Source organism: Populus trichocarpa, chromosome 1 (genome assembly GCF_000002775.5).
Source record: "Populus trichocarpa isolate Nisqually-1 chromosome 1, P.trichocarpa_v4.1, whole genome shotgun sequence".
NCBI lineage: Eukaryota > Viridiplantae > Streptophyta > Magnoliopsida > Malpighiales > Salicaceae > Populus > Populus trichocarpa.
In genome coordinates, this window is record NC_037285.2 from 9,653,156 (window position 1) to 9,670,941 (window position 17,786).

Below are 17,786 nucleotides of genomic sequence, written 5' to 3' on the forward strand. Positions count from 1 at the left end.
ATGTCGCTATCAAGTCAAGATTATAAAACGATCAATTAGATTATTATTTCTTTTTCTGTATTTGCAAAGACATTCTTTCAAAATAAAATCTTCTCAATCAAGCTCATGGTGACATGAAAGCTTTGGACTTTGGCAATGTACTGACCAGTGGTTGCACACACACTTAGGTATTATTTCTTTAGTTAAATCATGCACTCCTTGTCAGGGATATGAAATTGTCAATGTCCGGTTTTGTTTCCAATCTAGCTAATTAATTATTTTGATCAGTTCTAGCTAGCTTTACATATCAAGAAGTAATATTTCCTGTAAAAGAAGTGGTTATTCCCTTGGCTTTATCGTTACTAGCACAATCTGTGAGCTTCTCATGAAGGGGAAAAAAACAGTGGCATTGCAGAAACTTTTAATCATCAATAGAAACAATTAAACCAAATTTATTGCTCTAAAAGAAACTGAATCAAATCCAAAAGAGTAAATAAAGAGGCCATTAATCCATTATGTTTTAAGGGGGCATACCAAAAGATCTTAATTCTGATCAGCCGGTCGCTGGTCGGGAGGCTCTGAGGTGAATTTATCAGGGCTGCAGTGCTTTTTAGAACTGATAACTTGCTCGCACAAAGAACTAAAGCTGATGGGCATATATATCAAGATGAGAGATATCATGATTAAGACTGTTGCTTAAGGTGCAATTATATTAGTGCAAGCATCCTGTTCAAGTGCATTTCTTCTCTGGAATATCTGTTGAATGATGATGAGGTGACAAGTTCTTAAAAAGATTGATGGAGCCTGTGCTCATTCAAGTTTTATTTATCTTCTCAGCTCAGACTACGGAGGCATATCCTTGCCACGCCACAAGTGGCACTGTATCTAATGAATTTATAACATCATATATTCTTGGAATATCTTATTATCTAGTATATACCAGCTAGCCACTTAAGAAAGTTGCTGATTATTTTGTAGCACAATCAATACTCTCCAAGACACGAGTACTAATATAGAAGGGGGCATCAAGCCTTGGATGAAAATTTATATTACTCGTGTCTTGAAGAGGGCATCACACGAGTAAAGCTATCGGTTTTTTTTTTTATTATTTTTATTAATGATAGATTTGTTAACAAACTAGAAATTATCAACAAGTGTTATTTTAATGGATCGTTTCCATTCATGAATCTATCAATAAAATAATTATAAATAAAATATTAATATAAATATCAACAAAGAATTCCATCAATGAAACTATTAATCTGGTAGTGTTCAACACTTCAGCGTTGATAGTATAAAGTATACAACTGCTTTAGTGTAAACTATATGAGTACATCCATGCATAAAGTTGCCTTTTTTTCCCTATGGATATGAGCAGAAGTATATAAATTCTTATATGTGCAGGGTAACGAGAAATCCTTGTTGAGACCAGTAGCTAGCATTGAAGGAAAATCAGAGATGTCCAGGCTAGTTAACAACAAAAGATTAAGAGTGAAATTATTGGCTTAATCACTTTCTTCATAGTTAAACGGAAAAAAAAAAAAAAAACTCAATAACATGATCATCCACTTTATTTCCATCGTATGTACATTATTTACAAATAATTATAATGCTGTAAAAAAAAACCCCACTAGCATTTTGACAATATATGGCAGAGCCTGTCCCTATCTCTTACATCTGAGATCACAACATCTGTCAAGCACAAATAAACGTCACATTTTTAATGATTTTGGTTTGATATCACTGTTTGACTGGGTTGGTGAGAAACCTCTGAAGACGACCGGTTTACTTCGACCCTACCCAGTAATAATTATCATCTGATGAAACATACTACAGATAAAATTCAACCCTGAGAAACCTAACTTCAGCTACACATGATACTTTGTAACATGTTCATATTTGACACTGTAAAATCTTCTCATCATCGCTCTAGCGTACACACGTATAATCTAGTGCTTGTGTTCCATCTCTAATGTGCTAAGTGCGCTCAATTCCATGCTGTCGAAACATTCGAGCCCGAAGTCGTGAACGCCAAAATCTTGACAGTCCGATAACCATGTGTAATTTTCCTCCCATGAAGGATAACCCGTGTCGTCGTTAGTATTCGCCGCAGCCGGAGGAATTATATTGTTCCATGATGCATCAACTAGCGGAGGCTCTTCCATCCACAAGCTGTTCAGTAACATTTCATCATTGCAAATACTATCTAACAAGATCGAATCCTCTGGACTAGAAGAATTTTCAGTAGGTGATCTTGGATTATCGTCCGAATTAATAACGATGCCATCATTTTCTTGCATAACATTGTTGTTACTAGATTCCGGCAAAATATCAGCATGAGACGATGAACTTTCTTCAGGCCTGGCTTCTTTGTGCAAGGGTTCATGTGTAACAGGATCGATTCCCCTCTTGAGTAGCTTTTTCTTGATATGAGTGTTCCAGTGATTCTTAATCTCATTGTCTGTCCTTCCAGGCAATCTAGCTGCAATCTTGGACCACCTAATTAATTAAAAAAAAAAAACACACAATATTTAGCTTCAATTTCAAAATCAAACACCAAAAATTCATTAAAAGTTATCCATCACTTGCATCTTAAGGAAGCAGTAATATAAGCAGGCAATGAACTATAAGAAATGATGAATAATTTATAATACCATGATCGGTGGCATAATTATTCTTGCACTTTATACCAACTTGCAAATCCATATGACACTTTTTATTGAAACTTTATGGCCCTGTCATGTATTCCACTTTTTTCCCTTCTTTGGTCATAAGAATACAACAAGATATATTTTGTTTCAGATACCATTGGTTGTGCAGAATCTGAGATGTTATCACAATCAAGCATATAATATCTTTTGGAAATCTAATTAAGGTCACGATTAGGAGCATTTTCTTCAAATGCAATGGTCTACAAGTTAATTAATTACCGTGTCAAACACTTCAATTCAAAATGCAGTGCATATTGATCTTTCAACCTTCTGATAGAAGACAAGCTCTTAACCTTCACAGTAGAAATATTTTTAACGTCCTCCGCATATGTTAGCAGAAAAACATGTCCACGAAGACACACCACCCACCAGACACCATTAATAAAACAACCAAAATATTTAAACAGTATGCTTTGATGCATGCCATCATCAACATACAAGGAGATAACATGGAGAAGAGATCTAACCTATTGCCAAGACGAGCATGAAGATCGATAACCAGCTGTTCTTCTGCTTCAGTAAGAAGCCCTCTCTTCAAGTCAGGGCGAAGATAATTAGTCCAACGAAGCCGGCAACTCTTGCCGCATCGTCGGAGTCCTGCAAGCTTAGGGACAGCTCTCCAACAGCACTGGCCATTGGTGAGGATGAAATTGATGAGTTTTTTATCCTCCTCGGCTGTCCATGGACCTTTCTTGACCCCAAGTTTGTCACAGCAAGGTTGCCTTCCCATACTGCACACAGTACTAGCTAGCTCGCTGACTATAGCTAAGTTTACACCACTAAAACAAATTAAACCTCGCCAATATTATTACTTGTAAAGACTCAAAGCCCCACAACCACCTTTATATTTCCCACCCCAAGTGCTTATATATAAATAAATATGCACAGCCATGTATGGAGGGAGAGAAAGAGATTCCAGGGTCCACCATTGGTTCGTGAATGGGACACGGGAACTAAAATGGCTTGTTCTGGTTTATGCGAGTACACAAAAAATGAGTGAAAGAGGATGATAAATGACCGAAGGACAAAGCCCCATCAAAACAGCCCAAAACATTAAAAAAGAAAAAAGAAAAAGAAAAAGAAACTCTTCCCATTTTCATACACAACCCCACTCCCTGAATGCACTCTTACTCCACCATTCCATCAGCTATTTCGTCATCTCCACGTTCAAGTGTCCTTTGTAATATTTGTAGTCTGTTATCCCATTTGCTAATTAACAGGTAATGTGTCTTAATTTGCATTAATGACATTAACCGTTGGATTTGTACACAAATCTCTTAGATGGGTTTTGATTTTATAAATATTTGACCAAAACCTATGTACTGCATCATGTATTGATTCCTTTGGATGAAAATAAGGAACAGCGCGCTATCTAGAAATGTCTTAAATTGCAGTATACTATGGTTTTTAGATGGTATAGAATTGATATTTTGCTGTATAGTTTATTTCAAATGCAGTATATTATGATTTTATTAGCTTTTATTTAAAAAAAAAACCTCTTGTAAATCCATGTGATGTCGAGATATTGCAAAAGAAAAAATTACAGAATTTCGTTTATCGTAATCGATGAGTTGACATGATGGTTTTTCTGAATACCTAAAAGAATTAGCAACTTTTCAAAAAAAAAATGTCTATTTCAATCCCTAATATTTTCAATAATTACCAAAACTTTATTTATGTTACAGTTGGATCCCTAACTGTTAAGAAAAGGAGATAATTGAGGACTGTGAAAAGGAGATAATTGAGGACTGTGAAAAGAAGAGAGAGACCGCAACATTATGTATAATAAGGATCTTGAAAAGTACAGTTACAAATAAAAAAGTTATTTTAATAGATTTATTTATTTCTATTAAAGTGTTCAAAGGAGCAATATATATTTATATAATCTTTTGAGTTTAAAAATATTTAGTAATTTCTAAAAGTCTGTTTTTTTATGAGAAATAAAGGAAAGAGATGTATTTTAATTTTGATAAAGGAAAAGAAAAAATTCATAAAAAAATCCTAATTAAAACTTTTTAAATGAAATAATTACTTTTATTCTTTCTTTTGACAAAGAGGGACTAAACCATACAATTAATTACCCTAAAAACTTCCAAAAATCTGTCTTTTAGTGTATGTTTAGTATTATGGTGTGTGATATTTTTCAAAAAAAAATTTAAAAAATATATTAAAATAATATATTTTAAGATTTATTTTTTAATTTTTAACATCATCACATTATAAAACACTAAAACAAAATTAATTTAATACTTTTTTATTTTAAATGCAATATTAAAATACTTTTAAACACGTATTGAAAAGCAATGTCAAACAACTTCGTAGTCATAAACACGTGACACTACGCTGTTATTAAATGGTTGTAAGAGAGTAGGGTTAGCAAGTCATTTCTTCAAAATAAAAATGTTTGACAAACATTCAACTAAATCAATTAATTTGGGTGGCTGAAGAGGTAGAGTGGATGTAGCCAAAAGGTATGCTCTCTATGTGGTTTTAAGTTCGACTCTCTATACTCATTAATATTAATGGTTGTAAGTCTTGTTCAAGGTATAGGACCTAATTTAGTATGCGCAAACTCATATATATATATAAAGACGTCTCCGTAGAAAAAGCCCTAATACCATCTTCAATTTGTTGAGTTTACATGAGCAATTGTGACTATGTTGAAAGCCATTAATGATCAATTCCTTTTGTATTGATTAACCTTTCGACTACAAGTCACAACACCAATTCATCTTTTTACAGCTGCTTTGCATTTCCTAATATGCAGGATTATAGAGTTGAAAGAAGAATTATGATCAATTCTGTGCCTTGTAATTGGAAAGCATAAAAGTAATAGCGGGGGGGGGGGGGGCACTTTTAAGATATTGCAGGCGAAATGCGATATGATTGGGGAAAATCACGTCATTGAAAATTGAAATCCGACCAACTAATTTGTGACACTGGTGGGATTTGAAGGGCTTCAAGCAAATCTTTTTTCATTTGTAATTTGAGCAATGCTTTTTAAAATTTTCCTTGTATCATAATTAAATTGCATGCTCGTATAAAAGATAAGGCACATGAGTTACACCAAAATGACTTTACAAAAATATTTACATTCACCATCCCTGCTAGATGCGAAGTTTTTTGGTAACGTATCCTATAATAATATATGGAGATTGAGCCGATGAGAGGGTTTCTAGTTAATATATAGTTTATATATTGATTTAACCGATGAGGTGTAAATACTTTTGCAATAATGATTAATAAGAAAGTAGTCTAGGTGTCTTGCACATGGTAGAAGCCTATCTCCACGATGAGTTCAAATGCAAGTACACAACTTTAGTCAAGATTTGAAAATTGAATTCTTATTGTTTCTACATTAATTTCAATCTTACACCTCCGACTATGCTAAACAGGAAAGAGGATGTTGTGTTCAGTGTGGGGGAGAGAAAAGACATCATTTGACGTTTGAAAAATAGTGTTACTTTTGTCTAAAGATAATGTATATTTAAGTGAAAATTGTCAAGAAACATATTTGTTTTCATTCTAATTTCTACACGGTCGAGTTGCTTCCTTATCAAAGCACAATGGTAATTAAACAACGTAACTTGCCAAATCTACTTATCTTCTAAGTTCTACAATCAATAGCTTAATGACAATATTCCATAAGAAATTAAAACCTTGTGCTGTATCCATGCTTCTTTTCAATTTCTATCTAGACACATTTGTATATATCCTCTACCCTTTTTTTCTTTTCTTTTTTTCATAGGGAAAAGAAAGATAATTTGTTTAAGAAAATCCACGTCTAACCATTCCATTAGTTTAGCTTAGGTAATTAACTACATTCCAATATGATAATTAACTAGGATTTATTAACGCGCCAATCAATTGATCTTTGCCAGGACTCTAGCTAGCTAGCTATATTAATCTCATCACTTTTACCTCTATTAACTGCTAAGCATATTACAATCAATCTCATACACATGCGTGCACATTTTGATAAAAACAACATAGAAAATTATTTTCCTTGTGTAGTTTCACTTCACACGGACATCATCCATATGTTAATACTTGTACGTACCATTACTTTCCCATTGCCACGTATTTGTATGCTTTGGATGTAATTCTAGATTGTTCGATCGATACATGAATCTAGGCTAAACCACTTCAAATCCTAACCATTGATTAAGATTTTTCTCTTAATTATTAGTTGGATGGAAATCATACGATAACTATACAATCAAGTTGTGTAAGCCTTTGTTTGATTATGGGACCAGTTCGGCTTGGCCCGGCACACTTGTCTTCATAGAGGAACCTCCATGTCAAACTTTAAATCAACATCTTGACCTTGCGATGTCCAGATTATTGTCTTGTTAAACATACATACATATAGGTAAGATTTTGGGGCAGTTCATGATCCAACTTGTTGGTTTTTGACTTCTATCTCTTGGCTTAGGTGAGTTTAGTTCAAATGTGGACCCTTTACCCTCAACACCGCTTCTTTAGTTGTCATGAACAATCATCGCCCTCCTTTTTTTGGTTATCCACTGCCTCCCACAGGCTCTATTTTATACATTAATCTCAAGCTGTCGAGTAATTAACTCGTGCCCACAGTACCAGACTCAATCCGAGTCCGGTCCTCGGTTTTAGAATTGCCAAGTGTTAAGATTTTTAAAGGGAAAGCTTCAAGTGACTTGAAAGGCAACACGTACACCTTGAATTTAAATGTTTTGTCCTACATGTCTTTGTACGTGTAATTAACGTATGTTTCGAGAGTACACGTGCTTTCTCCACAAGGAAAGGAGGTGATAGAAAATCGATCATTGGTTCATGCAAGTGTGAAAGAAGACACGCTTGCTATGTGCCCAGGATCTCCCAGCAATCGAATTATAATCTCCAAACATGAACTAATGCAAAATCAACCACGTCGAAGTTCTCCCATAGCAAGAATAGCCAGATATTATCTGCATGTCACCAAACTTGCCAGTTTGTAGGTATACTAGAGAATAGAGATGATAAATTTATTAATATTTATATACAGGTAGAGCCGTAGAGACAAGTATGAACCAACTTTTATGCCATGTGGTAAGGTAGCTGAGGGTGGTATTGCTTGTGCGGTTGGGTCTGTCTGGTTTAAGCGTTGCCACACAACTGGATACTTGTAGCAGTCGTGAGTTCATGATCACCTCAACGACTAAATATTGCTCCAAACATTTTACAATTCCTTCATGCTGGTTTTCCTCTTCTGTGTGTTTATTAATTATATAATGATTGTGCATATCATGGCCAAGGTTTTCTTTTGTGTTTACATTAATATTTCTCCTTCGTTTTAGTCTATGGTCTTGAGATAAAAAAAATTACATTAACAATTTTTTAAAAGAAAACTATAAGTGGTCAGACCATGAATCGAGTAAATTTATTATGGATTACAATAACAAAATAGTGATTTTACCATTCATTTTAAAATCATAAAACCCTACATTAAAGATAGAATAGTCTTTTATAAATAGTCAAAACATCATTTAAGAATTGAATAGTGGCAATAAGGTCTTCACACTTTTATTTAGCACAATAAAATTACTTAACCGCTTTTAAAAGCAAAGTTTTTTATACCTAGATCTAGGGGCTTTATTGTTTTTAAAAAAAAAAAACAGTTAAATGACGCATTTTCCCTTAAAGTCAAGATTTTTATAGGTGTTACAAAGGTCATTGTATCTTTTAATATTAGGTTTTTTTGTAATAGTGTGAATGTTAGAAGGGTTATTTGTTAATTCATTTTGAATAGATATTATTAACAACAACAAAAAAGATGACTACTATTTGGCACACAAATACCAACATGTAAAATGTCATCGGGCCCTTTAGGCGGCGCTTGAGACATTATGTAGTGGTCATACGTATCTTCCAGGATATGGTATTAGATTCATTTTGGCTTCCTTTCCGTCTAGCAATGTATGTTCCAAATAGATGTTTGTTTTGGCACATGTGATCCTTTTTTTTCTTTCCCTCTCTCCTCTTTGATTTTTGTGTTGATCCTACAAAAAAAGTAAAAGCAGACATACACTTTGTTATTTCTTCACATTTAATTCATATTCTTTTGATTACTATTTGTTTTATTTGAGATGATTTTTTAAAAAATATTTTTTTTACAATTTCATCCTTTTTAAGTTTTTTTTCCTACCAATTTATCCTTATTATTTTGATTGCTAACTTTTTTTCCTTGGCAATTTTTTTAGATTGATTCCCTTTTTTATCCTATTTTATACTCCAACATGTAATTTGTTGGAAATTGAGTTTCTTAATTAAGCCTAGATCTACAATTTCTTGGGCTGCGAGTTTAGAATATTAACCTAAATTTAGAAAAATCTCCAGGGTTTGCTAGCTCTTTTTTTTCCTTTTTAAGTTTTTATTTTTTTTTAATTTCATCCCCGACATTTAACACGTATATGGTCTTGCATTTTATAACATTTTATTTACATTAAAAAAAAAATTACCCAACCTACACAACGTAGAGTAAGTCACCTATGTTTTTTTTGATAAAAAGTAAATCACCTATGTTAAATCACCTATCTAGTAAACACCCCCCCTCCCCCAAGTTGTTGTTTTTTTTTTTAGTAAACATTACGGTGTAAAAAAAACTTTTTATCAAGTCGTCTGGTAATACTATGACTACAAACGATTCCCCTTTTCTAAGAAAAAATATCAGGAAATCAGAGTGTGATCAGTTAGGGATCTCTAAACCAGAATTATATAGAGTACAGAATGAGCTGAAGTAAATAATATTATAGGTAGTAAATCACATGTTTAGCTGCCTTAATTACTTTAAATTATTACTAATTACGTGTCGGCATCCACTTATCCCACTTGTGTTTCCGACAAGGGTCCAAAAGGGGAGAGCACAATCATACTTCAAAACACCATCAAGCAAACATCACAGTGACTTATGAACTAACAATTAATGGGAACATTTAGTAAGCAATTACTTTCCAAATACTTTGACTAAAAACATTGCTATGTTGTGAAGACAATTGAGGGATTCATTAGAATGCCTTATTACATAATTATGGAGCAATATTCCCGTCATTAAAATAGAAAACACATCAAGTTTTATAATACAAAATCAAAAAAAGAAAAAGGAAAGAAATCTAGCCAAAAAAGCCTATATATTGGCTGGCATGCCATGGATGTTAGAAAGTTTTTGTTTCCAATGTTGCAACAAACATATCTCGAGCACGCATTAGAGAGGGGACCTTGCTCATCCGACTGAAACTACAGGCATTCGAGAGGTCCGGACACTCAACTCAGTAATCAGTGATATTATGACCTGTACATTGCAACGCTACAGCATCTCTCGATGGGTTAGATTTAGCTAAAAAATGGCTACATTTTTTCTTCAAAGACACATAAAAAGTCTTTTCAAAAAGCCGATCATGTTAGGTAGAGAAAAAGAAATGGGAGTTCGATGTGCTTGTCGAAAGTAAACTTCGGTAAAGGCCCAATTAAAACTAGCTTGTTAAGGTTGGTAGATTTGGTCTTTGCTCTCACTTAAACTTAGAGTCAAGACTTTCCCTAACATAATCTCTGGTCAATTCTTCGCAATATTGAGATAGGTGTCAAGACTTTCTTTAACATAAAGACTAGGCCATCCTTCGCATGGATGATTGCATGGCCACGGGCTAGCCTGGTAGCTGAGTCTTTATGTTAAAGAAAGTCTATTTGATCTCCATTATTTTAGTATACGTACTTTATGAAGATTTCTATTTGATCTCCTCTACTTTAATTTTCTATTCAAGTTCTTGTACGTTTAAATAAATTATCAATCAAACACATCCTCAGAAATACAGTTTAGATTACTAATTAACAGTAGTCTTGGCAAGGATACTCTCGATACAATTGTACTCTATCGATGGTCCATGTCTCGAATGTATAGGAGCTCACATAAAAAAGGGTTAAAGTAGATGTAGTCGAGGAGATTTTGGAGTGATTGAAAGTGTGTTAATGAATACGTTTTAAATATTTTATTTTTAAAAATACATTAAAATAATATAACTTTTTAATTTTTAAAAATTATTTTTAATATATCATGTCAAGATTGTGATTCGAAAATATAAAAAAATAATAATTTTTAAAAAATTCAATAACAAACTGCTCTTTATTGCGAACTACGCTTTATCTTTCATCTTCAATCCAGAGAATAAGATTGAGCAGACGTTTGAGATGAAAGAATTCCAAGATCTGAGATTGACCTCTAGTCTTTTGACGCAAAAAGGACATGTAATTGGTCGGCAAAACCCAATGGGTGACGTGTCTTTTTCCTTGTCGGCCTTTTGGAGAAGCATTTTTTTGAAGCAACAACGTGTGCAATGCTGTAATTTTAAACTTATTTACTAAAACAATTTCTTTTTCCCACATATGCATTAAACAATTACATGGAAATGAAGTGGTAGTAAAACAATTCTTTTTATTTTTATTTTTGTGAGAAGAACCATCATCTCTAATTGCAATCGTATGGAATTCTCCAATTTCAAGTCTCCTACAACCTTAAATTTACAGAAGAATTATGTTGATAGATATTATCGTAATGTAATTTAGGGTGCAAAGTAAATTAATTAAGAATCTAAACAGCGCCATGATTGTAATTAAATCCACTCAGCCAATTAATTGATGTATCTGAAAACCATCTAATTATGTTGAAGTTTTAATTGGAGCAATGAGAGAAGGAGATGAAACTAGAAGGGAGAATTGGATAAGAATCGACGTGACATGCACAATGGTTCAAGAATAGACGCAAGAATTTCATTTCAAAAGGCGATCCAATTTCCAGCGGATAATCGATGTCAATGCAAGAATCCTTAATCCCAAAAGAGATTATCCAAACTAGGGAGTTTCTTTTCAATAAACAATAATTAAAATCAAGGAGAGAGCTTGTTGCCTTTAAGTTCCTTTTAACCCTTCCATTTCGGAACGAGTCTTTGGATTTAATTAGAGGGTTTTTTTCGGGAAAAACAAAGAAGATTATATAATACTAGTCATTTATACTGTGTTTATTGCACAAGGCTAAACACATTATCAATATAATTTAAAAATGAATATTTTTTAAAAAAAAAATAAACTTTATTTGTATAAAAAATAATTATAGATGAATTATAAAATAGAAACAAAACAAGTAAAAATATATATATTCAAAAACAGCATGCAAAAATCATGAACTAAATTATAAGATTGAGATAAATCTATAGAAAAAACTTGAACATAATCACAAAATCAATATTAAAAAAAAACTAATGTAAAATAATAAGATCGTAAAAAGTCTAATTCCCAACAAATTAAATGTCGAAAGATGAAACCAAGAAAAAAAATTAATTACACAAAATGATCCAAAAAAATAAAGGTGAGAAAAAACATTAAATAGAGGGATAAAAATTTCAAATTAGAGGGTTTAATTGAATTGAAAAATAATTTTAATAAAAGAAAAAATAATCAAAAAATGAAGGTTAAACTGGAAAAAAAATAAACCAACATGAATTTTGATTGAATGATGAAATTAAAAGAAAATAAACTTCAATAAAAGTGTCAAGAACAAAATTAGAAATTTTAAAAGATGAGGACCGAAATGAAAAACCAAACATATGAGAAATTGCAATTGAAGGACTAAATTAAAAAGAATAAAAACATTTATAAATGGAAAAGAAACGAAATAAGAAATGAATAGAACGAAAACTGAAATTGAAAAGTAAGAAATAAAGAGAACAGTGGTGTACATTACATGTTCAAAGAGAGAAAAGAAGGGGGGATCAAACGACCACCGGCAACAATCGAATCACCATAAGATATCACGCGTGACTCCAAATGAAAGCGGACATGACAACATATCTAAGAAGATAACAGATGGCCAGTTACGTCCACCAAGTGGTGTCACACGCGCCACCTGCATGGCACGGACGCCACACACGTGCTGGGACATGACGAGCACACTCCAACAGCTTTAAGTATGAAAAAATTCAAAGAAAATGTGAAATACCAAAAGATCTCCCATAATCCCGACAATTACATAAAATACCCATATAAAAATATAAAAATACCTTCAGGTGCCAAGCTTATATTATCTCTTCTCCTCTCCAAGTGCCAAGCTTATATTACCTCTTCCAAGGTTAAAGATATATTTACATTGTATAAGTAAAATCTATAAACCTCAAAACACCATTATCCAACAACACGGTAAATTCATATTTTTACCACTAAAAGATTTATGCAAAGTTAAGATCAACAATTCTACGTTTTGTTGACCTTGCAGGCAAAACACTATTATTTCTATATTTTGAAACAAAAAGTACATTCTATGTTTTGTTGACCTTGCAGGCAAAAGACTATTGTTTCTATATTTTGAAACAAAAAGCACAAATAATTTTATTGTAGCCAAAGATACATTTTACTATGGATTTAACTCCAATAAAACACCAACACTGTTTAGTTTTTTAGGTAAAAGTTTGAACCTTATCCAGAGAACTAGAAGCACTATGGGTTCAGAAAGAAAACTCCAAATAAAGGGGCTGGACTCCCTTGGTGATACGGGAAGGTAACAAAGTAGTTAATGTCCAGTCGAGCGTAGATCAGAAGACTTTTTGGCACGAAACTAAAGGAAACAAGCGTGAAGAGGCGGCCTAATGCAACCTTTTTCTTCGACGGCAACAGAGCTCCAAACCCGTATATTCATCTTTGTGCCCACCCGTCACCTAATTCTGGAGGTCAAACAAATATTTGAGTAGTTTTCTTTTTACAGGCCCTCCATTCCAGTATGGATGTATAGATTGATGCTTCTGGTTTTGCAGCACGTCCCCGCTTTGTGTTCCCAAGTGAGGTGACATCCAAGGATTAGAAGACTGGGGCAAGCCTTTCCTTTATTGCTTAGCTGTAACCCCCGCGGTCTGCAACAGCATCTCAACAGTTGGGAACAAACAGAGAAAGCAGCCAAATCTTGCTCATAAAACATCTCTGCTCCCGAAAACCTTTGAATGAAATCTAAGCTTCTCTCCATTCTATGAAATGAATCGTTCCAGTCCAAAAAAATAAAAACAATTCCCCAGCAATGAGTAGCAGCCAAGTAGCTTGGTCCGTGCCAACACAGTAATTGAAAAACAAGTGAGCTACAAGAGATTTATCAAGCTGTGACACCTCAAAACACAAGGATTAACCCAAGCACAATGTCAACTTCGACAACCACTCATTGAGGTCCTGCAAATTTGCCCATCATCTTTGCAATTGTAGGAGCCACCTTGGGGTTTGCTTGATGCTTAGCAAGATTAGCTGGGTTCTTCATTACTGCAAAATGATCACCCATGAGCATGAGAAACATTAGCAAACATGTAAATTAGAATTCTACATTAAAACATGTAAACAACGTTTTGTAAGTTACTAATCTGTGTTTCTTAACATCCTTGCATTTAGTTACTCGGGCACATGTTTCATACAGATATCTTTATATTACCCTGGCTAGAGGAACATGATTACATGAATACCCTCACAATAGACAAACCAGAAGCAGCTAATCTGTCAAGGTTAAAATAAAAACCGACAACAGAAAACAAATAAAACATAGTTAGGCGGAAAAAAATTCTACCATCTTGAAGTGCAGCCATGATTTCTGGATCACTAAATGCGGCCATCAATTCAGGGTCCTGGCCAAACACAATAAAATACACATCAAACAAGAAGCACAAAACCATAGAGTATTCACTGGCTAAGGGATTTAATCATGAACATTATGCCCTACAAAAAAGCAAGTGTAGAAGTGCATGTGAGTATCAGTGCCGGTGTGGGTGCAGGGAATGTGATCTTATCATTTAAAGCAAAATGCATGGCCAATTTTATTTGTATTTGGCAAAAAAACAAGAAGTGTTTTTAGAAAGAAAATAAAGCCAATGTTATTTGTATTCGGCAGCACAAAAATATTGACAAGAATTTCTAAACATCAAACAATTAACATATACTTAGAAGCATCTTAAATTACTTTTGTATATGATATAAAATGGCCAATTAGCGACGAGTTCCATGACACTTACATTCAATATTTTGCTAAAATCAATATTTCCAGGCATCCCTCCTGGCATGGCACCGGGGAAACCTCCAGGCATCCCTCCTGGCATCCCTCCTGGCATGGCACCTGGGAAACCTCCAGGCATCCCCCCTGGCATGGCACCTGGGAAACCTCCAGGCATTCCCCCAGGCATGGCACCTGGGAAACCTCCCGGCATCCCACCTGGAAATCCACCTGGCATGCCTCCAGGTTTTCTACTGGAAGATGACTGCTCTTGCTTCTTGGCCTTCTCATAGTCAGCCTTTAAACAGGAGGAAATAAGTCTAGTGATGACAGCAAGCTAAAATGTCAGGATGATCATGATCATAGTTACCTGAGCTTTAGCACGACGGCGTTGCCTCTCACGCTCAGCTTTCCTATCGCCCCTCTCTTTGTGTAGCCTTTCATACTTCCTGCGGTGTTCCTCAATCCTGTGTGCATTTGGTTCAACCTGTGTAATATAGCAGTTGCAGTGAGATGGCAAAAAAATATCATGCAATACACCAATAAGATTTTCTTTAGCAATTCAGTCATGAACTTAAAAGGCAAGCAACCACACATGTATCAACTTATTTTATGAAGGCAGGGCCCAGCTAGACAAAAAATCAAGCTGTTTAGTTCCTAATTTACTTGGTCTGGTAAAACTCATGCCATTGAAATTAACAATTCTGAAAATAGAAAGTGTCAGCTGCACACGTGAGTCCTAAAGATAGACTGACTGTCATACGTGCATTAATCTACAATTATTAAATGATCTGGACAGTGAAACAATCCCACTCCCAACCAAAACTTAAATTTTTTGTTCTTAAAATTAAATAAAGGGTAATCTTATTTTACATCACATTTATCTATTCAAAATAGGGAAGGCAGGAGAATCTCCTGCTGTATGCCCCCCCATCTCTTCCCAAGTACATTCAGCAAGAAACGTAACATGTGACTAGCATTTGTCAACTGTAGCTGAATATCAAGCATTTCATATGCATAGAGAACAAAATGTAACAGGTGATATTATACTGCATTTGAATATCTATCATTTCATAAATAGTTTCCATTGCTTCCATCATTTTAAAATTTGACATTACAGGAAATACAACAAAAGGTACAAAACACGCATTGGGGAGAGAAATATAGTAAGAGACCTTCTTAAGTACAGCACTTATCTCCTCATCATAATCTAACTTCGATGCCAGGTGAAGATCCTTGGCAGCATCTTCCCACTGACCTAGCATTGCCTGTGCCATGCCACGAGACTTGTATCCCTTAGCTGAATCCGGGTTAATCTGAAATCACCATTAAATTTATAAGTAGGATAAACTTCACCTCAAAGTATCCCTTCATACAAAAACATGATTAGATTATATACAGATGTCAAAAGAGTGAATAAATAGGGCAGACAACAACCTCAAGAGCTGCATTAGCATCCCGGATAGCAGCATTGGGCTTCTTCATTTTGATGTAAACAGTAGCTGTAAAGCATCACAAGTTCACAATATTAACAGCATAGAGGAAATTGTACAAACAAATCTCATTCATACAACTTCCATAAGACCAACAGGAAACCTTACAAAAAAAAAACAATGATAATGTACCTCTTGTGGCATACATGATTGCTGATGTAGGATTGAGAGAAATTGCTTCTGTCAAATGTTCAATCGCTTCCTCAAGTTTACCTGCACAGCATGAAGCACTAAATTGCATGCACAAATCTCACCATAAAACCAATTTAAACTACTACACACGCACGCATGTAATCAAAATTTCCACATGTTAATGCATGTGAGCACTTGGAAGCTTGTATACCATACCTTGAGAGAGAGCTTCCATGGCTTTAGCCTTGGCCTCTTGAGAAGCATCGCGACATTCATCTGTAACCTCTACCGACGGGTCTCCCATCTACAAACAGTCAAGTCCATCATCAAGGAAAAAGAAAAACTAAAAAGCAACCAATACATACCGTACTACAGTTGTTTTGAAGAAATAAAAGTAAAGCAGTACCTTTTGTGGAGGATCATTATCAGGGTCAACAGTGTCGCCTTCGAGCTCAAGATCGGATTCAATAATCTCCTCCTCCTCCTCCTCCTCTTCGACTTGAGGTTCTACTTGTGACTCTTCCTTCTCCTCCATCTCTTCATCACTCTCCTCGACAACATAGCTCTTCTTGCGAGCAGAGGCGGGGAGCTTAGCGCCGAGACTAAAAGAAATGGTATCGGAAGTGAGAAAGATAGGAAGCGAAATGATTCAAATAATTCCGTAATTATTAGTATGATTATTTTTATACCTTTCGAGGTAGTCGCGGAAGAAGAAAAGGGAAGGATCGGCGAGGATGGATGGACTGGATTTGCACTGTTCAATAAATTGCTTCAATTCTTCTACTGTTGTGGCGTCCATCCTTCAGATATTTTTTGCTTTTGGGAGAGAGAGAGCGCGTGTCGAGGGTTTTTAATTTACGAGTTTCTTTCGAAATGGAAATGGAAAGCAGCTTGTTTGTTTTTTCATTATTATTATTATTATTATTTATTGGGTTTTTCAAGTAGCTTGTAACTATATAATTGGATAGGGATCATCTGAAGGGTGTGCGCGGGCCTACTGTATATCGATGGTAGCATTTGATGAAGCTAGGCCTGGTTAGTTTTTGGAGATGGGCAAAGCCCATTTCTTAATGCACCCATTTCCTTATTTTTATTTTCCTTGTGTAAGAGCCACCTGTTATTGTTATTTAATTTAATTATCAATTAATAAACAAATTAAGTTAAAATGTTTATAATAGATAGAATTCAATTTATTTTATTTTATATATTACCCTTGCACCTTCATTTAATTCAAACACCATAAATTTGATCCATAAATAAAAAATTAGATCGATTTAAAAAACTTTCCTAAACTTGGATTTTTTTTTTAAGACAAAAAATTCAAATCACCTCCATGAGACTACTATTTAAAACATACTCGATAACAAGTTTGGCTTTTTTGTTAATAGAACGTGGATAACTGAATATTTTTTTCTCCTCTTTTATTTTTCAGCAATTTTCTCTTTCCTTCCTCTT

The 17,786-nt window shown here is 34.4% G+C and overlaps 2 protein-coding genes across 5 annotated transcripts; both read right to left on the reverse strand.

Annotated features, from left to right (window-relative positions):
- Positions 1–1,523: 1,523 nt before the first annotated feature.
- LOC18094393 (MYB-like transcription factor ODO1) lies at positions 1,524–3,660 on the reverse strand. The gene is made up of 2 exons (XM_006368630.3): positions 3,158–3,660; positions 1,524–2,478 (listed from the first exon to the last, which is right to left on the reverse strand). The coding sequence occupies exons 1-2, from the start codon at positions 3,418–3,420 to the stop codon at positions 1,929–1,931; spliced, it is 813 nt and encodes a 270-aa protein (XP_006368692.1). The 5' UTR covers positions 3,421–3,660; the 3' UTR covers positions 1,524–1,928.
- A 10,016-nt stretch (positions 3,661–13,676) lies between these two features.
- Positions 13,677–17,225, reverse strand: LOC18094392 (FAM10 family protein At4g22670). 4 transcript variants are annotated; one of them, XM_052447669.1, is made up of 12 exons: positions 17,021–17,225; positions 16,738–16,933; positions 16,548–16,635; positions 16,332–16,412; positions 16,144–16,208; positions 15,882–16,022; positions 15,077–15,193; positions 14,902–15,004; positions 14,839–14,865; positions 14,729–14,790; positions 14,287–14,344; positions 13,677–13,988 (listed from the first exon to the last, which is right to left on the reverse strand). In XM_052447669.1, exons 1-12 carry the CDS (start codon positions 17,128–17,130, stop codon positions 13,891–13,893), a joined length of 1,146 nt encoding a protein of 381 aa, XP_052303629.1. In that variant the 5' UTR covers positions 17,131–17,225; the 3' UTR covers positions 13,677–13,890. The 4 variants fall into 4 exon arrangements, with proteins under 4 accessions (XP_052303629.1, XP_052303625.1, XP_024449514.2 ...); XM_052447665.1 differs by having other exon boundaries at positions 14,729–14,865; XM_024593746.2 differs by having other exon boundaries at positions 14,839–15,004.
- Between the last annotated feature and the right edge of the window lie 561 nt (positions 17,226–17,786).

Bases quoted from the DNA above. Each gene is read 5' to 3' on its own strand.
- LOC18094392 (XM_006368629.3), bottom strand. From the start codon at position 17,130: ATGGACGCCACAACAGTAGAAGAATTGAAGCAATTTATTGAACAGTGC. The intron at 16,934-17,020 runs GTATAAAAATAA...CATTTCTTTTAG, and splicing joins TTCCGCGACTACCTCGAAAG to TCTCGGCGCTAAGCTCCCCG. The intron at 16,413-16,547 runs GTATGGTATACA...CATGCTGTGCAG, and splicing joins CATGGAAGCTCTCTCTCAAG to GTAAACTTGAGGAAGCGATT.
- LOC18094393 (XM_006368630.3), bottom strand. From the start codon at position 3,420: ATGGGAAGGCAACCTTGCTGTGACAAACTTGGGGTCAAGAAAGGTCCA. The intron at 2,479-3,157 runs GTTAGATCTCTT...TTAATTAATTAG, and splicing joins CATGCTCGTCTTGGCAATAG to GTGGTCCAAGATTGCAGCTA.